Below are 23003 nucleotides of genomic sequence, written 5' to 3'. Positions count from 1 at the left end.
TGTATGCTAGAGTGCTGGACTTCCCTGTATGTGAATTGCTATTAGAAAGTGGTTGGAATATATTGCCCACTGCCACACTCTCACTGCTTCAGGTCACAATGGGTAGCAGCAAGTCTCCCCTTTGATGTACCAGACTACTGGCATGTCCATCTGGATAGAAATCACCCCTAGAGGGAGGACAGCCTGAAAAACCTACAATGCTAGGAGAATTGTCATCATCTCTAAGGCACTGATGCAAAGACTGACATATAATGGGGATCAGGTGCCTTGGACCTCCTTCCTCGTGTAACACCCCCACAACCTAGTCAGGAAGCAACTGTGGTCATCACGGCTTTGGGAAAATGAAGGAAAAAGGGATGGCCCTGGGCACTTCATAAGACTGATTCAACGAAGTTACATGATATCTGCAGATGTCTGTTAGACGGACTGAAAAGGACATGGGTTGGCACATGGACTATTGATACACTCGTGTCCACTACAACACTTAAATGTCTTGCATGAAGGTCTGTCGAACACATCTAATCATCCTTCCTCAGAAGAGAGGATGGACTCTACTGTGACCACCCGGAGCCTCTTGGTTTGACTTGTCCCCATTCTTTTTGGCAGCAAAAAGAATCTTGAATAAGTTCAGAATCCTTGTTGGTCTGGCGGGACCTCTTGGATGACTTGCTTTTCTAGCAGCTTTTTTATTTTTATTGTTGTTGCCTTTCTTTGGAGAGGCTGAACATTGAGGATTTTCTTTAGTGGTGGGGGGTGAATGAAGAAAGGGAATGTAACAGCCTATGGTAACAACGGTCTACACTCGGCCACCTTTGGTGATGGATGCCCAGGTGTCTGGGTACAGAGATAAGCACCCTCCAAACTGCTTCCAGAGTGTAGCAGTCAGGCACCCATTCAGGAGCACTGATACGACCTCATGGAGAATGGAACCCCTGAAGAATAGAGTCTGCGGACCTCCTTTGTCATAAGGGTGAAGTCTACTGTTAGAATCTCCCCCTTCTATCCCCTGAAAAAGTCTGAGGAAACCCTTGACTTCTGGAACCACAGATTTTACCCCCCCCCCCTTTATCTAGAGAAGATCCTCTGAGGGGGGTGGTACAAAATGTATAACTACACCAGAAAATTGCCCTATCCTCCTTGTTTCTGGAGAGTGCATCCTTGACTTTGGGGACATACCATACCAAGAGGAGTCATTAAATGGGGCATTGATACAGATATCTTAAAATACTGCACAAAATCACACAAGCTCATCCAGGTATGTCACCTTGCAATGATGCCGGTTTCTGCGGCTCTCAAAATACCTTCTGTTGCACTGGGTATAAGTCGCATGGAGGCAGTGTTCAACAAATACTGAAGGGTAGCCAATAGCCAATCCACAGTTTTCATGTCTGATATGGACCCAGAGAGATTTGGAGTTCTCCTTTGTCAAGTTTCTCTGAAACCTACAAAAATAATTCAGTGACCTTAAAGCAAAAGTTGCTGAAGCATAAACTCCCTTCTCAAACCTGTCCAAAGCTCTGGCTCCCTTTGGTAGGAGGATGGACAGATAGCTCTCTTCAGCAAGCTCCTCCTTGGTAGTGGACACCACTGCTGGACCCTTGCTCCAGTGACAGCAGTCTTTAGGAGCAACAAGATATTATGTACATCATCAAAAATAGACAAAGACCCAAGGACAGCCAGAAACTCCAGTATAAATCCATCTTTAATACCAAGGCAAAAACATGAGCGCTTTCGTATCAAAGCTACTTCATCAGATGTACATTACAAACACAGAAACAGCTCATTAAATACTCCAAAGTATCACATGACTACAATTCATTCACTCTTAAAGAGACAAACTGATATAATACAGAGTACCTATCGGACCAAAACTTAAAGCTAGACTATTGAATAGGAAAATACAGTTTTTATTTTTACTTTTTTTTACGGTGTTTAATAGCTTTTAATTTACAGTATTTAATTTTTTTTATATATTTATATTTTATATATTTGTTAGATATACATTTAGATGAATGTATTATATCAGTGCGCGTCTTTAAGAATGAATGAATTGTAGTCATGTTATACTTTGAAGTACTTAATGAGCTGTTTCTGTGTTCGTAATATACATCTGATGAAGTAGCTTTGCTATGAAAGCGCTCATGTTTTTACCTTGGTATTAAAGACAGATTTATACTGGAGTTTCTGGCTGTCCTTGGGTTTTTTTGTCTATTTTTCGTGGTGTACATTTTTATTCTTATTGGACCCAAGTTCTGGTACAGGTTGGTGGTTACATTGTCTTACTGCTTTGCTCAAGATATTTATTATGTTTTTTGGGAATCTGTTCTGTGACCTCCAGTTCCTTCCATGTGTGGCGAGAGTTAAAATCCACCATCTCATCAGCTGGGGGAACCACGCAGGAAGTAGGGCTTCAGAAGACCATCCTCTTTTCCATCTCAGAAGTTCAAGGCTCACCCTGAATGAGACATCCTCAAGTGATTATGTGGAGTACCACTACCCTTCATCAAAATCAATGTCTATCAAACTCCTGGGAGGAGTCAACATGCCTCATCTTACACTTGTGCTTCTGAGAATCTTTCACAGGGGGATGTTCCGGGGAGGATTCAGAAGACTTGAGGGGTTTCCTGAATGAGGCTGTTCTGATGGGACAGACTGTGGAGTATCAGGTCCCAGGTCTGTCAGCTGCACAGCAGGTGGAGCAGAAAGTCAGTTGCACAGCACATGAAGCTATAAGGGCTAAAGAAGTCTGGCCTCCAACCAGCTCAGAGACCAAAGCTGGAGCTGAGCTATCTAATGCAGGGCTCCAAAGGGAAGGGATGGCTCTGACACCTTTGGAGTTGGGGCTCTACTCCTTGACTTGGCAGTAAAGCTTAGACTGAGCTCCATCTGGCTATGAAGAAATGGAAGCTGATTTGATCAGAGAATATGCCAAAGTGGAAGATGACCACAACTTCGGATCAGACACTGAAAACCCTGGAAAGCTCTAATCCAGCATCCCCAAACCAGGAGGTCAGATCGGGACAGGAGTAGCCACTGGCAATGGAGAGAAGTCCAAAGCTCGCAGGTCTTTTGGGAGACGGAGCTGAGAGAACTCCCAACTGAACTTGGGTTATGAGGAATTTCCTCATCATTTTATCAACATCAGCTTCTGTCAGACTTCTGGCAGACCTAAGGAAACTTAGGAAGAGGTGGAAGGTGTTCTGGAAATCTTCTGCATGGGACTTTCCTGAAGAAATGGGGAATGCAGCTTTGGGTAGACTGGTTCTGGGAAAAAAAACTTGGCTCTGGTTAGGGAGGAATCCTGGATTGTTCCAGAGTCTGGAATGCTTAGTAGTCACAGCAGAGGATGACACTAATGGAAAGTAGTCAGGGCATTGTTTCCTTGTGTCTTTGCCTCTTTGGTCCTCTCTCTCTCGTCCTCTTCATACTTCTCTATGGACTTCCACCATGATGGGGATGGTCCACAGGCAGACAAAACACAGTTGGAGGATTCTCCTGGAGGTAAAAGACCCTCGACAACCATCTTGTTGCATAGCTCAATCACGGCTTGATGGACAAAGGCCATACAAATTTAACAATCTTTCTGCAGGTGTGATCCCCTAAACAATATGTACACTTAAAGTGCACGTCAGAGTTTGACATTTTATGACTACAAGTCGCACACTTTTTTTAAAAAAACAGCTACTTTATCTGACTTGATCACAAGAAAACATCAAAACCTAACAGAGGAAAAGGCAAATATAAAAATCTACCAACAATGGTAAATAAAAAAAGAAACGCTTATTAACTAATTAGGAAGACGAAAACAAGAAACCAAGTGCATAAGGTGTGAACTAGGCCTAATGAAAAACTTTTTTTTTTGGTAGGGGAGGGAAGGAAAAAAAAAATCAAAAGATAAAGATACAACACCAACACCACACTCGTTAGCAATAAGGTATTAGAAAGTAACAAAATATACTAAAACTTAGCTGAGGTGAGCCACAGCCAGCAAACCAAATCCCTATTTCAACAACCCACAAAGAGATCTGGGGTAATATGTTGGGGACATTTGCGGATTATGGGTAAAGGGAGGAGCCACAGCTAAGGATCCTAAATTCTGGAGAAATGGCTAAAACTGGATCTGAGATTGATCTGACACAGAAAAGGCAACATCAAATCTAAAGGTATTTACCATAACAGTGACACCTGCTCATCTTGATCTACTAACAGCAGAACTAATGTAGTTAAGTGTTAGTCATTGGTAACTTTTCCTGGCTACTAAGTTCCACTCCTTTAACCACAGTGCTCTGACAGGGACATACCTGTCAAAATTTCTATTCTGCTGCACAAAGTACATAAAAAATATTAAGGCAAATGTCTAAGCTAAGTCAGCAAAGAAGTAGGGATGGGTGGGTACGTTAATGACACACCTGCTCATTCACACACACAGTTATGTTAAGTACATAACTTTTCACATCTGGTATGAGGTTCATCCGCATTAAAAGCAAGGTGCAGTCCTTAGCTAATCCTTCTGGGGACTCTGCCACAAGGAAAATAACTATGGCCCCAAGGAATGTCTAGACCGCGACATCACTGTGAACTTACTCAATGAAAATCAAATAACTGCTGCCCAAGTATCAACTAAGGTTGCACTGTGAAAACAAAAGCCCAAGATGTAGCCAATGCTGAAATTGATAGAATCCTAGGCTTGGACAGTAAATGCTTATATTTTTATTAATAAAAGTTAATAAAAATATAAAACCACAAAGCTGGCTATCCAGGTGTTAACGTTCCTGTAACACCAAAAACAGATAAGAAAGTAAACGGAGTTCAGGAACAAACCAAGGCTGAAAACAGTATTCCACATAAAACAGCATAAACTTAAATACAGCGATGAATCAAACAGGAATACAAATAGGCTCAACATAAAGCTTTAATGGCAAGCGATTTCACCCTTCTGGGCTTCCTCAGGCCAACATGATTTTTTTAAAAAGGGGTATCTTAAATACTTTAATTCATATGACATAATTTCCTGTATTACATAAAAAACACTACATTCTTTATTCATATGACATCATTTCCTATATTATATAAAAAAGCAGTACATTCTTTAAGTGACAATCAAAGTCACATTTATATATAATTTATACAATTATAATTAAAAACTAAATTTTTATTAAAATCAACCATAAAATAAATATATATATACATATATATATATATATATATATATATATATGTGTGTGTGTATAAAACCTCATAACATTAATTAATTTGTAGTTTCCTTCCTTTTAACATAGGTCTCAGAGACCTTATCATTTAGACCTGGTTTCTTGTCTGCCCAAAGTCTTATAAATTCACTTCACCTCACATTTTTCTGTAAAATTCCTAACATCTCCACCTCTGTGGCCAGGTGTATTAATATATATTACTAAAAACTTAAACACATGATCTTCTGATGTTTCAGTAACATGCTTCGAAAGGGCATTCTTACAAGATCTAGTCCGAATATTGTATAGGTGTTCTCTGATCCTATATTTCAATTTCCTGTCAGTTTTGCCGACATAGAATGCCAGACATAATGTACAGGTAGCCAGATATACATGTTCGGAGTCGCATGTCGCGGTGGTCTTAAATTCATACTTCTGAGAGCTCAGTGGATGTATAAAGGAAACATTACTATCTAAATAATGGCAAACATTACATCTATTACAAGGCATAGTACAAAAACAATTAGTATGTGGACTAGTCATCCTATCAACTGATGGATAACATAGAAGTCTGTGTAAATTCATCCTGTTCTTATATGTAAAATGTGGTATCGTTCCAACTATATTCTTAATACTTGAATCAACAGTTAAAATATCCCAATGTTTGATAAAAATATTCTTGATCATATTAACATCTTGTGTATAATACAACTTTCATTTCAGTACATGTTGGAACACTCATAGGGTCATTCTCAGTATTAGCTAAGACATTCCTATCCATAAAGAATGGTGCCGCTTGGTTGTTCCTGAGTGTATCTAACCCATCTATGCCTTCCAAGATCTCTTTTAAACTATATGACCTGTGAAGTAATTATTTTGTAACTCAGCTAACTCACCTTTATATGTTTAATTACTAGAATTAAGTCGAGATAGCCTCATAGCTTGTCCTTTAATTATATTCTGAAAGAAAGTCAGGATGCATGCTATTCCTATGTAGCAAGGCATTTTTATGACAGGGTTTCCTATAAACACCTGTATTAAGTAAACCATTATCCAACCTCTCTATATACATCTAAATATGGTATTTTTGTAAGTGACATTCATAGTAAATTTAAAGTATGAGGTTAGAGTATTAATCTCATTAAAAAAGGTGTTTAGTTTATCCTTATTACTTGTCCAAATAAAAAAAGTGGTCAACTACGAAACGAGTATAGAATGTAACATTCTTCTTGTAGCTAGGTAAAGCGAGCAGCTTGTGGTTCTTCCAATCTACCATTACGAGATTGGTGTAGTTATTGGCACATGAAGTGCCCATAGCTACGCCATCTTTTTGTATGTATACTGTCCCATTAAACATAAACACATTGTTATTAAGTACTGCTTCCAGCAAAGACCACAAAACTTCAACCTGTTGAGGGGAGTAATTGCCATACAAACCTAAATACCTACGTATGCTCTCCAGGACATCGATTTTGGGAATCACTGTGAATAATGATTGAACACCTAAGGTGACCAGCCAATATGTCAAATCAATAGGATACTTATTACTGCATTCATATAACATAATAAGGAACTGTTCAGTATCCTTTAAAATGTGATTATATGTATTAACTACAGGTCTCAAAAACTGTTCAACATATAAAGACATAGGTTCGGTGGCCCATCCCCGACCTGCCACCATCAGTCTCACGGGCGGTCGTTTGGGATTTTTATGAACCTTGGGGAGGCCCTGTATGATAGGCAGAAGGGAATACTCAACCTGAAAGAACGTGAATGGGTCTTCACTTATAAGACTACTGGCAAAGAGATGGGATATTATTTGAGATAAATTCAAAATACATCTCTCTAGATCATTCAAACTAATAACAGAATAAAAAGTAGTATCATTTAACATATCAGTCATACTGTTAACATAACCCCCTCTATCCATAACTACCACGGGGCCTCCTTTGTCGGCAGGTCTGATAACTATAGTAGTATCTTTTCTAAGTTCATTTAATGCTTTTCTTAAATTCACATTCAAATTTCCATACCATCTTCTATGTCTATTTTCATTATAATATTTATACAAGTCATCTTCCACCAATTTCGAGAATGCATCAACTAGTGGATGTAAAACTGGAACATAAATACTTGGTTTTTTGAAAATTTGTATCTTCCTATAGTGGGAACAATTTCCAAATTCAAGTTTCAGTTGTAAATTCCTACTAAACATTTTTGCATCTACAATTGTTGTCAGTTAAATCACTTTTCATGGATGGAATAAAGGTCAAACCTTTGTTCAATAATTCTAATTCATCACAAGATAAAATTTTACTAGAAATGTTCCATACTAGTGTGTTGCAGTTCTCTCCCACATCTTCTGGATAGTGGGACCTGTGTGCTCTCCTTCCGAAACTTTCCTCTTCTGCCTTCCCCTGCTCATAGATCTGTCCCTGCCACCCCTGCGATAGTCGCGGATCGGGAAAGGGGCAGGTTCCTTACAGTTTGAATCCTCTCTATAATTAAACATTTTTTGTCTCACTGAAGGACCTATATCCGTGTTTTCAGACTGAATAGTAATAATATCATTGTTCCCTAAGCTAACACAATTATTAGTCACACTAACATTAGATTCATTAGTAACTGTAGCCGAAGAAGCAGTATCATTATCTCGGTGTACTAATACCGCGCATATTTCTAACTTCCATACAAGAAATACCCGTCTCCCTTGTGTCCTTATTACGACTACAATCAGGGTTCACAGTAAAGTTAGCATTTTGAGTGTTTCCACTATTTATTTTCAAATTGTTAGTAGTACCATTATTTTGTTTAGGCTGTCTATTACTACTATCAACCTTAGGCCAAGTAAAGACATTTCCATTTTTAAAATCGGCTATATCCCTTAATATTTTACTTTTTTCCTGTTCTAACAGCCTTTTTTCAAACAAAAATACATTATCTAACAGTCGTTCAACAAATTTATCTACAGCAGGTCCAGAAAAATTAGAGCAAATATAATCTTGTTGCTCTTTTATGCGTTCACGCAGAGCAGTTCCTTCAGGTAAAAAGAATTAATTTAGTAGGGACATGTAACGTAGACTGTTATCAATGTTTGTTGCCATTTATATAAGAGTTCAGGATAAGCAGTACCTGTGGTAGGCATTTTGAGGATCCTTAGACCCCTCGGTATACGTTTGTGCGCCGGACAAACTTCAAAGTGCTGGCGTTGTATCTGTAGTCGTTTCATCTTTAAAAAGTCCACTTCTAGCTGATCCAAAAGCCCCAACAGACCATTCACCTCAAGATCTCCAAACGCTCCTTCTATTCTGTCACAAACGGCTTCATATGCCATGAGAGGATTCTCATGGCCGGAAACACATTCTCTGAACCTATGCAGGTTCCGCTCAATGGTCATACTATTAATTGGGTTATAGGGTAGCTCAATGGATGTAGATTTCAAGGTCTGTTCAGCCATGTCACCAGGATAGCTAACAAATATCACAGAAAATAAAACCACAAAGCTGGCTATCCAGGTGTTAACGTTCCTCTAACACCAAAAATACATAAGTAAACTGTGTTCAGGAACAAACCAAGGCTGAAAACAGTATTCCACATAAAACAGCATAAACTTAAATAGAACGATGAATCAAACAGGAATATGAATAGGCTCCGACAAAGCTTTAATGGCAAGCGCTTTCACCCTTCTGGGCTTCCTCAGGCCAACATGAGTTTTTAAAAAGGGGGTATCAAATACTTTAATTCATATGACAATTTCCTGTATTATATAAAAAACATTACATTCTTTATTCATGACATCATTTCCTGTATTATATAAAAGCAGTACATTCTTTAAGTGACAATCAAAGCATGTTACTGAAACATCAGAAGATCATGTGTTTAAGTTTTTAGTAATATATATTAATATACCTGGACAAAGAGGTGGAGATGTTAGGAATTTTACAGAAAAACGTGAGGTGAAGTGGATTATAAGAAAATATATATATATATATATATATATATATATATATATATATATATATATATATATATATATATTTATTTTATGGTTGATTTTAACAATTATTTAGTTTTTAATTATAATTGTATAAATTATAAATATAAATGTGACTGTCACTTAAAGAATGTACTGCTTTTTATATAATACAGGAAATAATGTCATATGAATAAAGAATGTAATGTTTTTTATATAATACAGGAAATTATGTCATATGAATTAAAGTATTTAAGATACCCCCTTTTTAAAAAATCATGTTGGCCTGAGGAAGCCCAGAAGGGTGAAAGCGCTTGCCATTAAAGCTTTATGTTGGAGCCTATTCATATTCCTGTTTGATTCATCGCTCTAAGTTTATGCTGTTTTATGTGGAATACTGTTTTCAGCCTTGGTTTGTTCCTGAGCTCCGTTTACTTTCTTAATAAAAATATACTTTGGATACTTTACAATGACATTTCTCTTTCAAAAAGAATACAAGCAGCTTAGGACCTATTCTCACCATTTTGGTTCTGCACAGAATTTGAGTTGTTTACGCACATCCATACAACTCTCCTTTGTTACAATAATTGGGAAAGAAGACCGGCAAATGCTTTGCTTGGCTAAGGTTAGATTTAATAGCTGCCACATAATAAATATCAACACTACTGTTATGGAAACACATTTACAGAGGGTGTAATAACTCTCAAGTTATTTTCCAGTATAAAAAAAAAAAAAAATCGAAATTCTGTAAAGGGTGCTGGTTTAAAAGGAAGAAGTGCAAGTTTATTCAGCAGGAAATACAAATCCTCTGGCGGACAGCATCTTTAACAGAAGGCTTCAGAGAAAAGGTAGACCACATTATAAATTTCATACAACTAAGTGTACTTTCACATATGAGTAGTTGATACCTGTACAACAGATTTGTGAAAGTTGATCTAATACTACTTGGGCTGCAAAGGAGTCAAGATCACTAGATGAAACCAAATGGAAAAAAACATCCATTTACTTTTAAATGTATTCACAATATTGGGTGTCTTGCCAGATGTGAGAAAGAATAATCACTGGATAGAAAAACAGTGTTACTGCTCTTCGTGGAACTGGCTAATCCATGTGATTACATGTAGTGAATAAAGATCCAGGGAGAGCTTTGCTGTAGGGGATGGGACAGATCAGTCACGAGAAGCATAACACAAGAAAGGCTTTTCCATCACATTCAGATTTGAGCAACATGATCCAAATTTCTCATGAGCAAAACACAGCTATGAGAATGACCTTGGACTTATCCTACTTGGCTTTCTGCATGAACCTTCCATCACAAAAAAGAGAGAAACAGGAAAAGTAGGCCAGGGAACCACTTCTGACCAACAGCGTCCTTGGGGCATCGACCTAGTGAAGGAGTGAGTAAAACACTGCTACTACATTTGGCACTAGCTGGAGGAACAAAAATGCCTCTCTCATCAACAGAATAACCACCATACAGAATAACCACCATACTACCAATGAGTTAAACACACACGCACACATCACATCAGCAGGAAGTGGTTGAGCCTGTCTAGCAATGTCTAGGCTTTCTCCTGAATGCATTTTGCTGTCAGAAATTCCATTACTAAACCCTCACTGCTTCAAGAAATAATGGATAGGAGTAGGCTGCTCCTTGCTTCTTGACAAACCCAACCACTGCTATGTTGTCCATGTAGATAATCAAATGCTGGGATAGGGAGTTCTAAAAGATGTGGAGTGTCAGAAAGACTACCTTAATCTCCAGAAATCTGACATACAAACCTGTCAATAGTACTATCACATACCTTGGGAAATCTGCCTTTGGGAATGTCAACCTCAAGTTAAGGCACAGGCATCTGTGGTGCCAGCCACTAGTGGTCTTGGAATCTGAAACAGATTACCTAATCTCAGATTTGGCATATGAAACCTGCACTTTAGATCTGGCTTGCAAACTCTGGATGCCTTTATCTGCTGAGATGGCAGATCTGAGATTTGGGACTAGTGCTTTTAAAACATCCATTGTAATATCAACTAGAGTATTTTGCAAAGTGCACCACTGGAATTGCTCAGCCACAAGATAGTTATGCAATGGTGGGCTGCAGCAGATGGTGACTGAAAGAGCTGAGAGAATACATTAAAGAGATAGGATCCTATCTAAGAGTAAATGAGATGTGGATTAAATTGTTCCCAAACTGTGACCTATGAATGTGAAAAGCTAAGACGGCTCCATCCGAGACTTTGCAGTGTTCTCTCTGCTCCCTAAGAACGAAAGTAGGTTCAATGTCTCCTTTGAAGAGATTAGCCTGTTCAATAGGGAAGCAGCTAGAAGCCAGTTGCCCAGTTAAACTTCTTTCACCCCTTGCAACCTTTTGTTAACTGCAGCTGCAAACATACATCTGGTGCTAAAGGCTGATGCAAGACAAAATGAGAAAGTCTTAAACTGACAGCGACCATCTCCTACCCAAAAATGCAGACCCCTCTTTGGCTCACTTGATATCTTTATGTGAAGATGCATCTTGGAAGTCTACTCTTGAAAATCATGGAAGGACAGTGTGTACTTGACCACGTAAACGCTTTCTTTTGGAACAAACTGCTCACAGGCCGATACTAAAGCTATTGGCCCGGAGGGCCTTATAAGCCTAACTAAGAATTTTGCCCATGTTCCCACAAAGTCAGCACCTGCTTTCCCTGTCCAGCAGGGACATAGGTGGAATCCCAGGGGTGTATTTTCCATTTCCCATCTAGTCGTTCAGGTCTGTTAGGTTAAGTCCAAAAAGTACCTGGTCTAGTGGGTTCACTTACAAATTTTATGAAAATAGACATCCAACAAAGTGGGGCATATGGCAATGGTAAAGTGTGGGCTTGGGTTGTTTGCACACATATGTGCGTGTGTGGACAGTAATATCGAGAGGAACTAGACTTTGGGTATTCGGAAGAGGAAGGCTGCTGGGCATGTCTTCTGTGTAACTTTCTAGAACAATCTCTCTTCCCTTGAATGGTGAGAACAGCTGGAAAATAATCTCTTGCTGATGTCCTTTAAGCTTTTCCCTTCTCTGGGGCAAGGGTAAAGCACACTCCAACTCAGGCAACAGTCCCACCTGTTCACTGGCCAGAATACCGAATTAGCCCACTTCTTTTCTCAGATAGGCAAGGGCTAGTTGAGAAGTGGTGGAGCAGATTTGTCAAATCCAGTGAACTCACCGAGCTAATTTCCATGGTGGCTGACTAGATATTTGAAAGCACTGCTGGCCATGGAGCTTGCATGCCTCTGCACATCTGCCAGTCCAGCCCCTAGACAATACATACTCAAAACTCCATGAGTGCTGTATCTAGTGCTCCCTGTAGGTACCATCCAAGAAGTGAAGCAGAACCACCTCACTCTTCATTGAAGCAAGATGGGGGTGAGCCAACAGCAGTCACTCAGTCTCACTCACCTGCTCTCTCCAGTGCTCGACACTAATCAAACAGTCATCTGACATGCAAGTCACGGTTTTCATCCTCTGCCGCCACATCAGTGGGGGAACTGAACATACACTATTGAATAAAACAAAAAAGCCAGGAAAAATGAAGATTTAATAAACTGCACAGCCAAATCCTCTACAAATTGGAAACTTAGTACACCGGAAAGTCAGAAGAAATGAACACCACATGCTCCAGAAAGGGATATACAAGAGGATCCCATGCAGAACTACTTCAGTGCACTGCAGCATAAGGCTTGCACTGATACTACAGGGAATGAAGGCATTTGATTCTGGAACTTGGGGCCAGTAAAGTGACACAGGCAAAGTGAAATATAACCATAAATGTTACTACTATTGCAGGTACTCTGCTAGAAGGATTATCTCCAGCTTCTACCTATGCCCTCATTTGCTAGCAAAGAAAAAATCAAAGCCCGAAGGTAGATGCGGGTTTCCTCTTCCTTGATCAAAACTATCTTAAAAAAAATGTATATCAGATTCTGATCAACAGTATTACAATTTGTATTGACAAAAAGCAAGTCATTAAGTGACCCAAAGTTACTTGGAAAAACAGATATTTCCCAGTCCACACCAACTAACAAATTTTCTCCACAAGAACCCTTAGTACAAGAGTCCCACAAGCCTTAGTACTAGGCCTCTTACTTTTCTCACTCTTTACTAATGATATGATAAATGACTTACCTCACTAAAAACATCATCCTCTATGCAGATAACATTCTGCTATTACAAACCAATAAATGCCCAAGCATTCATCAAACACAACTTCAGAATACCTTCATTAAGTTAGGTCAACAGTCAAAAGATTTGGTACTTTTCTGTTATCGGGGCAACAGTTCTAAGGCTCATTCATATAATAATGTGCATCAATAGAAACAGCAAACATTGTAGAACACACAGGAGTCACGTCCCTGTGCGGGTTTATGTTTTGCTGAAACTCACGTTTTGGTAAAATTCCCCCACTTTAGGACTATGAAGATGTTGCAAACTACAACCTCTTTATGCATAAATAAAAAATACCCTCCCACCACACCCCAAATTTGTAAGAAAGAGGGACATTAATTTCAAGGAACTATTTGAAAGAAAACCTAATTTCCAGGCTAATAACTCTAACACACGACTAGGCACTTTCAAATGTGGGTCCTGTAATCAATGCCATGCCATTATTAATGCTCCAACACTTTACATTCCCTCTAGGAATTTTAACATTAAATCATATCTCATCACTACACCTGTGGGAGTAAAGGGGATGTCTACCTAGGTTTTTGCACCACCTGTTCAAGCTTCTATGTTGGCAAAACCGAGAGGCCATTTAGGAAAAGACTCTACGAACATTTTTACAATCTAAGCAATCAAAGGGAGTCTAACGCATTCTATAAGCATTCACTCACTTGCCCTGAGATAGATCTTAAATTCATAGTGTTGGAGCAAGTTACCCCGGATGCTAGGGGAGGTGACTGGGAGACGACCCTTAAATACAAGGAACTTATATGGCAACTTAAACTAGATGCAGGCAGACACCCTGGATTAAATGACATCAATATAAACAGTGTCCTCAAGCTAAGAAAGGCTCGATTATGAGAAGCTCATTCATTGCTGATAAAAAATCTTCAAGTGAAATATGATAAATTATTTATTTTAACTTATTGCTAAACGCACTGCCTACAGTTTCCTTCGATTATTTTACATTTCAGTTTTAATATTTACTGTATATATTTATTATAATGCACCAGGTTTAACTTTTAACAAAGAAGCATTTTTAACAATTTATCAACTTCAGCATTTTTAAGCTTTAATTTTTTAATTGATTAATTAACAATTAACATCAGTGTATATTAAGCCTTGCAGCACTTTGGATGTTCACTTGATAAAGCTCGGCACAGACTGAGCAAAAGCGCTTGTGTTTTCATTGTTTTTTATGGTTTCGTATTAAAGAATTAGACTTTCTGAGCAGTAGACTGTCTTGGTTTGGCTTTCCACCTTGGATTTATTTTTTATTGGTCCTGTTCGTGCTTTTCTGGAAACCTCTTTATGCATACATATACGTGCAAGTGCACATCAGCACCAGCCATTGCCTTACCTGCCCAGCTACAGAAGGTCAGAAATTGTACAAGTGAGAGGGGCAGCAAGCATTTGAAGTTACCTTGTACTTTGAAGAACACTATCTTCAAGTTGTGGACATTATGAATTACTACTGACATGTTGCTTTGAGCAAGCCTGCATTGCTAAGGGGATGGTGGGAGGGAGATGTTATCTGCCATGTCCAACGTGCACGCAGAGTTACATGTGTGACATTTTTTTGGCTGCTGTGCATACTGTATTTTATTTTGTCATGAATTATCTATATTTAAATTTATGCCAACTGCCAAAATAACTGCTGCAAACAAAGTCTGCTTGCATCATCTGAAGTCGTATATCGAAAATCGGTGATCCATTCTACCTTGTAATCTTTATATGTACACTCAAACAAGTGTGCTATTTCGTTAGCTGTTTGTGCGTTTATCACATTCAGCTTTTGGCATGCTAAATCTGAAAAGAATTAGTTTCCTTTTTATACAGGTGACCAAGGGGCAAACGCTCCACAGGATAATCGCAGACAAGGGTTTGCGGGTTATGTTAAACAACGAAGATAACAGTCAACAAGAAGTGCAATTAAGTACTTCAACCATTGCAGCTGACTGATGACTATTGAAGGGCAATCATTTGTTTTGTGATCAGATCGCTCACTGTGTATTTCTTGTGACACCATTTCACTGTATCTTCCATCTAAGTTATACATCCCCATGTTCTTTTTCTTTAACAACCGCTTCAAGGCTAACAGCTGTGTGGTGAGTGCGTGCTAGCGCCTTAGAAGTCTTGTCCTGATAATGGAAAAGTACCAAAAATTCACTACTAATCAATCCTAAAGAGACCAATTTTATGCTTTTTGCCTCCAGCGGCAAACTTATTACCTGGCCTAACCATTCAGGACATCCATAATAATACTGTCCCACAAGTCTCAGAATATAAATATCTTGGCCTCACTTTATACCCAGTACTTTCTCATCACATACAGATTCCATCATAACTAATGTCCTTTCACAACTAAAATATCACTACATCTCTCATCAGTTCTGCCCAGCAGGTCACCTTGCCTTTCAAATGTTTCACTTCCTAAAACTAGAATACAGTCTTTCACGGTCAGCCTTTAATGCAGTGATAATAGATATAATTACATAGAACATTTCAGTGTCAATGTTCTGCAGACTCAATAATAGCCCTAAAAGTACTTATTGCTCTAACACTGCTCAGTGTAAATATGGATACAGTCTACTGCAAAAGGGGTTTAGATGCATACTATTTTAATAAGCCTCTAACTCAGTTTGCTATAAGAAATTTCACATACTACTCCCCAGGCTATTTTCTTCCTGGAATCAGTCTCAGCCACATAGCCGTATCTACTGCACACTGTAAATATGTGCAGAATTTACTAACAATATATTGAATGCACTTTCTCTAATTATCTAATGCACACTGGAAACAACAGAGTGAATGCATTTTCCACGATGTAAGCAACTTACAGACCATCTCTAAGAATTCTTCATATTTTACTGTAACGCAAACAAGAATGTTCACAGGTTTACTGTAACTTAAACAGACCCAAATGTGCTCTTTATGTTACATCTACTATATTGCACCAATCTATACCTCCAGCTTTGTTTTGGATAACCAAGTCAGTGGAAACCTTTTCCTGCATTCCTTTACGTACAAAATTTACTTTTCCACCGTAGATTCACCGATACTGTTTTACTATATGCCTCTGCACTCATGCTGTGGCTGAAAAGGGTCTTCTGGACCAGCCCACCTTCCCAGTCATCAAATAATAATGTCTGACAAGTTTCTTTTAAACATCAGTAGTACATAATACCCAAATCAAGGGTTCTTTAATGTAATATCAGTGAATGGCATAGACAGAAGCCTTACGGTTATTGCTAAAATTCTCCTCTGAAAGACTTTCTATTGAACTTTCTGCTCAGCAGGTTGTGCAGTTACATTTTACACACAAAATCATTTTATGCTGCACATGCATTTTCTGACCAAAAGGAGGCGCCAAACTGCACAAATTGTGAATAAATACGTTCCAGATCAGTAAGAAGCCCAAAACACAAACCAATAATCTTAACGCTGGTTTATTATTTGACAATGACAATGTTTAAGCACTAAAATGCCTTCTAAATAAAGAGAATACTCGCCCACAAAAATTTTATAAACAGTTCTGATAAAAAGGCAAAACTGTTAATGAAAAACAGATCAGCTATACCTTGAAATTTCAGCATCTCTCACATTTAAATAAATTTGTTTGAAAAACAGAAGTGCCCTCCCACATGAATACCCAAAAATGGGTTCATGTGGTACTAATAGAAATAAAAACAAATGTAGTATCCAATGCCCTAATTTACAGTTTCATACTTGCTTAATTCATCTGAACTGCAGCACATTTCATAATGGCAAAGAAAACTCAACATAATGACTAAGCAGCAGGTGAAACCTTTCCTTTGAGACAATATCTGGCTACACATTAAAATGAAGTTTTTTAGCTATTATAAACCAAATGATCTGACAAAGCTTGTGTCAGCATATGTAATGGTAAATAGAGTCAGGAAAAATGTTTTATATTTTCATGCATTAGCGTAACAAAAATAAACAACTCTGATGCAGTATCCTTTTTCTCACATAACATATGCAAGAAAAATCTTCACTTACTTGAGACTTGTGCAGTTTCCTAGTTCAGGTGGGATCTGCATGAGATCATTATTTTGTAGGTCTAATGTTGCCAGCTTGTCCAACAGCTTAAGTTGGAAGGGATCAATAGTTCTAATTTGATTATTACTAATGAGGATAACTTCAATTGTTGACATCCGATAAAGAACATCTGGAAAAGTTTTAAACCTACAAAAAATTTAATCACTTAGCTGATGCAGAAGGTCCACATTCAGATATGAATCAAGCAATCTTAAAAATAAAGAAAACTGAACTGCACTGTAAAAAAGGTTAAATGTGCATATCTGTCAAAAGCTCTTAATTTTGCCTCCAACTTTCGCTGTATCCCACAAAATATGTGCTACTGGGGTAAGACAGTAAGAACTGCAGCACTTTAATAATGACATATTACAGATACAGACTTTACTTTTTAAACAAATGTATATCAATATACATTTTTCTAGCAATTCTGAGTAGTTGGTACCATAGCTCTCAACCTTCCATCGCCAAAATGAGGAACACTAGCCCTCATAATGTGGAACAAATGGGCAAAATGTGGAACACACACTAATGGCCAACAGCTTCAACTAGGAAGGTCATAGGATGGTTATAATATGCTGGTTTTACTTATAAAGAAAATCTTTTAATGAATTAATATGATTCATGTCTATTTACCATGGATTTCACTTTACTGTGACAGACTCTTTCAACGTGGAACTTTGAGGAACTTCAGAGAACATGAACTTTTTAAGGCCCCCAAATGAGGTGCGTTCCTCGTAATGAGGTACACTTGAGAGATGTGGTTGGTACTGATATTTAAAAAGTGTCCCTTATTTGGGTCCTTCATCAACTATCACCTCTCTTTTGATCCTGCTTATTGACATGAAAGGATGGTTGCTGCATGTTTTTTTCCTAAGAGCCTTTCAAAAGTTGAACAAAGATTACAGACTGTGGAACTTTTCCCCACCTCAAAAACATGCATTTATCTTCGTAGCTCAGGCAGCACTACCACTTCTCACAAGCGACTGCACAAAGAATTAAGTTATGCAACTACTCCTAAGGAAAACGTATAAATGAGTTCTGGCACTGTACAACATTCTTAGAAATATATTCAGAAAAGTACTTGTATAGAAAATGCAGATTATATTTCTGTCCTGTGCACTACAGCTCCCTTTTTAAAAGAATGCCTTGCCCTACAAGGACCTAAAAACATAACATGAAGGCACTCAACTCTTATCTTAATTTCCCAAAAGGCATACATACACTACTTTTTTTGCCTGTCCCATATATCCAGTTACAACTTTAATCCTTTTAATCTTACTCCCTAGGAAAGGGAAACAAAAGTAGAAGTTAACAGCTTCAAGTATCTGGGAGGTATGGTTGAGGGAAATGGTAATCTGTATGAGAAGATGCTACAGCCAGCTGGCACAAAGTGTCAGTGTTAATGAGACAGAGTGCAACTTTTTGGCACAATTCTTGTCTCCCACTACCCCTGAAAAGGTGTGCAAAACAATGGCGTGACCAGAGCATCTTTATAGCATAAAAATCTGGGCAGTGTGGGCAGAATAGTTGAATAAATTAGAAGAGATTGAGATGAAGTGCCTAAAATGGATAGAAGGATGCATACTATGGGACAGATGAAGAAATAAGAACACTGTCCCAATTGTAGAGATCAAGGAGAAATGATTACAGTGGTCTGACCGCATGTGCGGGAAAGCAAAATGTGATTAAGCAAAACAGATTTGGGAGAGACGAAACAAAGGCAAGTAGAGCCAAGAACATACAGCAAACAAGAATCTGGTTTGTGTGAAAGATCTGTGACAGTCATAACTGTCTAAGAAGGTAGGAGGTGACTTGGAATAGACAGCCCGGACCCCACATAAAATGGGAAAATGTACAATGTTTGGTGCAAATTATCAATACCCAAGGAGGATTCAGCATGAACTAAGATATGGAACAGACCCACAGGGCATCTGACATTCAAAAGCATTACTTGACACTCAGTTCCTTTATTATTGCCTCATGTTTGCTTGTTCTTTATTACTTTCCCCTTTTGTTCCCTATGCATTCGCCATAGCAACGCTCATACTCCTCCCCAAGTTTAGTGCAACAGGTCCTCTTATTCAACACATTTTAATCCATCCTCGAGAACTCAAGTGCAAATGTTCCCCACAGTTAAGCCTCTGACTCTCTCATGAAATTCCCTAACCACTTAACATTATTCCTACTCATAGCATTAATCTTTCATCCAGAGCTGTAGGTGGCTCATCGAGTGCTCAAGTGCTGTTTCTCAGTCTAGCATCCCTCAACATAAAGTTGAGGAACAAAACAGTTCATTCACCGGTCTGCTGCTGCTTCCTACTAAGGAGCGCCAGATCCTCTGTTTCATGCCCTCACAATAACAAAAACACAGATCTAATGTTAACTCCCCATAAATCCTTGCACCCCCTTCACACCACTCTTCTCAAACACAAAAATGGCAGAGCATATGCAAAGGGCATCTTCTCCCTCTCATTTTGCAAACATCCCCTTGCAAATGCAATGCAAAAGAGAATGAACTGCAACACGTGATACGACATAAGTAATACCACAATATTATTTTCTTACTGATGCTATAAATGCATCTACTTGAAAAAAAAATCAGTAGATATTCTACAAAATACAATGGCTTTTTATTAAGCTGCTTGAGAAAACAAAATTTTCTAAAAAGAAAAACACATTTTTAGTTATTTATGAGCACATACAACATAACTAACCTGTTAAAAGATAAGGTCACTGTTCTCAACTGCACAAGCGCTTCCATCTCTGCAGGTAATGCTGTCAAAAGATTGTTTCTGAAGAGACAGAAAAATGAACTTCTGGTCATAAGATCAGCTAGCGTTTCTGAATGTATCACATTTACAGCATTCTTCAATCATTTAGGATAAGATTTATTATCTTACCAGGAGGTTGCAGCTAGGCACAATCCATTTTCAGCAGTGGCTTGGGGAGCAGTAACACTCAACAGAAAACTGGTAATAGACAAAGTTTTACAAATACCAAGAATACACACACATCCATCGAAAGCCACATTCCAGAGGACTTGGTTTCTGGGTAAGTGACTTACTCTGATGTACTTACACTGCAATGTCACTTACACTGAGAGCAGGTCTTTTAATCTGGCCCCGATGCAAGCCTGTTTTATATACAGGCCTTACACCAGACTAAATCACTTAGACAGTGTAGCTTATACAATGGAGTAAGTCACGTCAACCAACAGAAAGTCTTTTGGAATCTGGTCTCAATATTGAGTACACAGTTACAGAAGCACAACAACTAGGTATTTTAGAACACAATAATAATAATCCTCCTGCATGTATGACATGGGCATGCTCACACCAGCAAAAAGGCATATACTTCAAAGATGAGTCTACAGAATTAAAGCTAGGGCAGGAGATTACGAGACCACAGAATTTGTTTTTTTACAACTCTAAGAGGTAGCTAAACTGAAGTCAACTTGTTTTTTTCCTCACTCCCAAGCACATTCTGGTGCCCTGGCTTTCATCAGGTCTGCCTACCCCCTCCTCATCTCCCCTGGAATTATTATTCCAGACTTCAGGGTGATGAGGATTTTAAGGGTGTCCTGGGACTGCAACCATGGATGTTTATTTTTTTCTTATTTTGACTTACCATTGTTCACCTTCACCTTTATGACTGCCAATATGTCTGCAGGGCAATTTCTTCTTTTAGGTCACACCCCACAGTGCCCCCAGCCTTCACTTTCCCATCCTCCCTGTCACTCTGTCAGATGCCCGAGCCACTCATCAAATTTGGGTCATCTGGGCTGTAGTCAGGGCTTTATCCATCTAAGCTATCAAAGCAACTTAACAGAGCATAAATGGTATATAAATCTAGTCACAAATACAGAAGTCTAGAGTAAAATACCATATATGTATATCCTTCAAAAAAGCCCATGAAGTGACTCCACATACTTAACTCAGATTTGTTCTGCAGTAACTATACCGAAAGAAGACATGCTTTATATCATCTACAATGATAAATTCTGCATACAGGATGACAGTGTACTGCTTACTATCCTATTCACTGTCCCCTCTCCTAAATTACCCATGATGTTAACTTCAAAAGAATGATCACAAACACAATTCTACTACTCATTTTTCAAAACAGATATATGCACCACTTAGTAAAGGCGATATATGGAATGTGAAAATGGACACTTCTTACAGTAGTCTATGGAATATGAACAGTTATGGAGCAGCGCTTTAAAGCAGATAATTTAAACTATGCACTAACACACATTATATAGTAGCCTTGGGTTTGATTCCTCATTTACCATTTACTATTTGTGCAACTCTTGAGCAACTCACTTAACCACCAGAGTGCTGTCAGGCCTTAATTGAGAATGGTTCTCAAGTCAGTAATATATAAATAAATAAATGCTTATTACGAATTAACAAAACAAACAAATACATGCTCTGTCTTACTTTAAGGAACTGCATGGAAACTACATTTTTTTTCTCATCACCTAGGGACTTCCCTTTTCTTCAATGCAATCCTTGGTTAAATTATGCTTTACATGCAGTGAACTGTTTCTCATTCTTACCTTTTGCATTTGAGTTAGCAGTCTCTTTGTACATAATTTACATTTTCTTTGAAAGATACTAAATACTCAACATATCAACAGATTTGCAGAGAAGGTTTCTACAATGGATTTACTGCTAGGAATTCCTCTTCTACAACTTCCCAAGTCAGTTATTTTTCCTCTTTTGCCAGCTTACATATACACAAGTTTCCTGTCAGTGAATACTCATACAATAGTCTTGCAGAAAGTACACCTGCATCCCAAAGTATGATTTTATCTACATAGCAATCTATAAAGCAGAAAATAACTAGATGCTGACATAATGAGGAAAGTACAGTTGTGTACACTTACCATAAATGCAGATGTTCGAGGGTATTCACTGTTGCAGTCATCACATTTGGGTTATCCCTGCCAGGGTAGGACTCGGCCAGCCCGAATTCCAAAGATTTAGTATTTCTGTGTCGGTTGCTGTCGCCCAAGGACTGATGTCAGGTCGTCAGTAGTATAAAGTAAGGCAGCCGATGCCGTTACATCAGTTTTTCTTGCCTTAACCTGTCAGGAGCCCCCAAAGTAGGAGGCCAGTTCTGGTGGAAGAACCCCACCAGTGGAAAATAAATACCAATATGTCCCTTGAAAGGAAAGAACAAGTTAGAATGGTAATAAAAGGAGAAAGAATAAAGGGGGATAGAGGGAGGGAAACCAGGACTGCAACAGTGAATACACTCGAACATCTACATTTATGGAAAGTGTACACAACTGTACTATGCTCTTCGTGTTTCACTGTTGCAGCATTTGGGTAGATTCCCAAAGTTGAGGAAACGGGTATAGGCAGTCCAGGAAACTAGGGGCTGGCTAGGATGCCCTGCAAGACTGCAGAGGCAAACTCAGCCCTGGATTTGGAGAAGAGAGGCAGGTGGTAATGCTTGGTAAAAGTGCAAACAGATGTCTAGGAAGCAGCCTCCAGGATGTCCCTGGTAGGGACCCCTCTGAGAAAAGCTGCAGAGGTGGGTGCTGCTCTGGTGGAGTGTGTTCCGACTCCCTTG

General features: G+C 38.7%; 1 protein-coding gene across 1 annotated transcript in view; it reads right to left on the bottom strand.

Moving 5' to 3' along the window:
- The window catches only part of LRRC40 (leucine rich repeat containing 40), a gene marked incomplete in the record, with an annotated part of 881899 nt that overhangs the window by 109899 nt on the left and 748997 nt on the right, over positions 1-23003 (bottom strand). The window contains 2 exon segments of the mRNA XM_044085837.1: positions 17382-17567; positions 20135-20212. Coding sequence (XP_043941772.1) covers positions 17382-17567; positions 20135-20212 — 264 coding nt within the window.

Source organism: Protopterus annectens, chromosome 10.part0 (genome assembly GCF_019279795.1).
Source record: "Protopterus annectens isolate FY-2018-M chromosome 10.part0, PAN1.0, whole genome shotgun sequence".
Taxonomy (NCBI): domain Eukaryota; kingdom Metazoa; phylum Chordata; order Ceratodontiformes; family Protopteridae; genus Protopterus; species Protopterus annectens.
The sequence above is the reverse complement of the archived record's forward strand: the minus strand, read 5'-3'. Positions and strand labels throughout refer to the sequence as shown.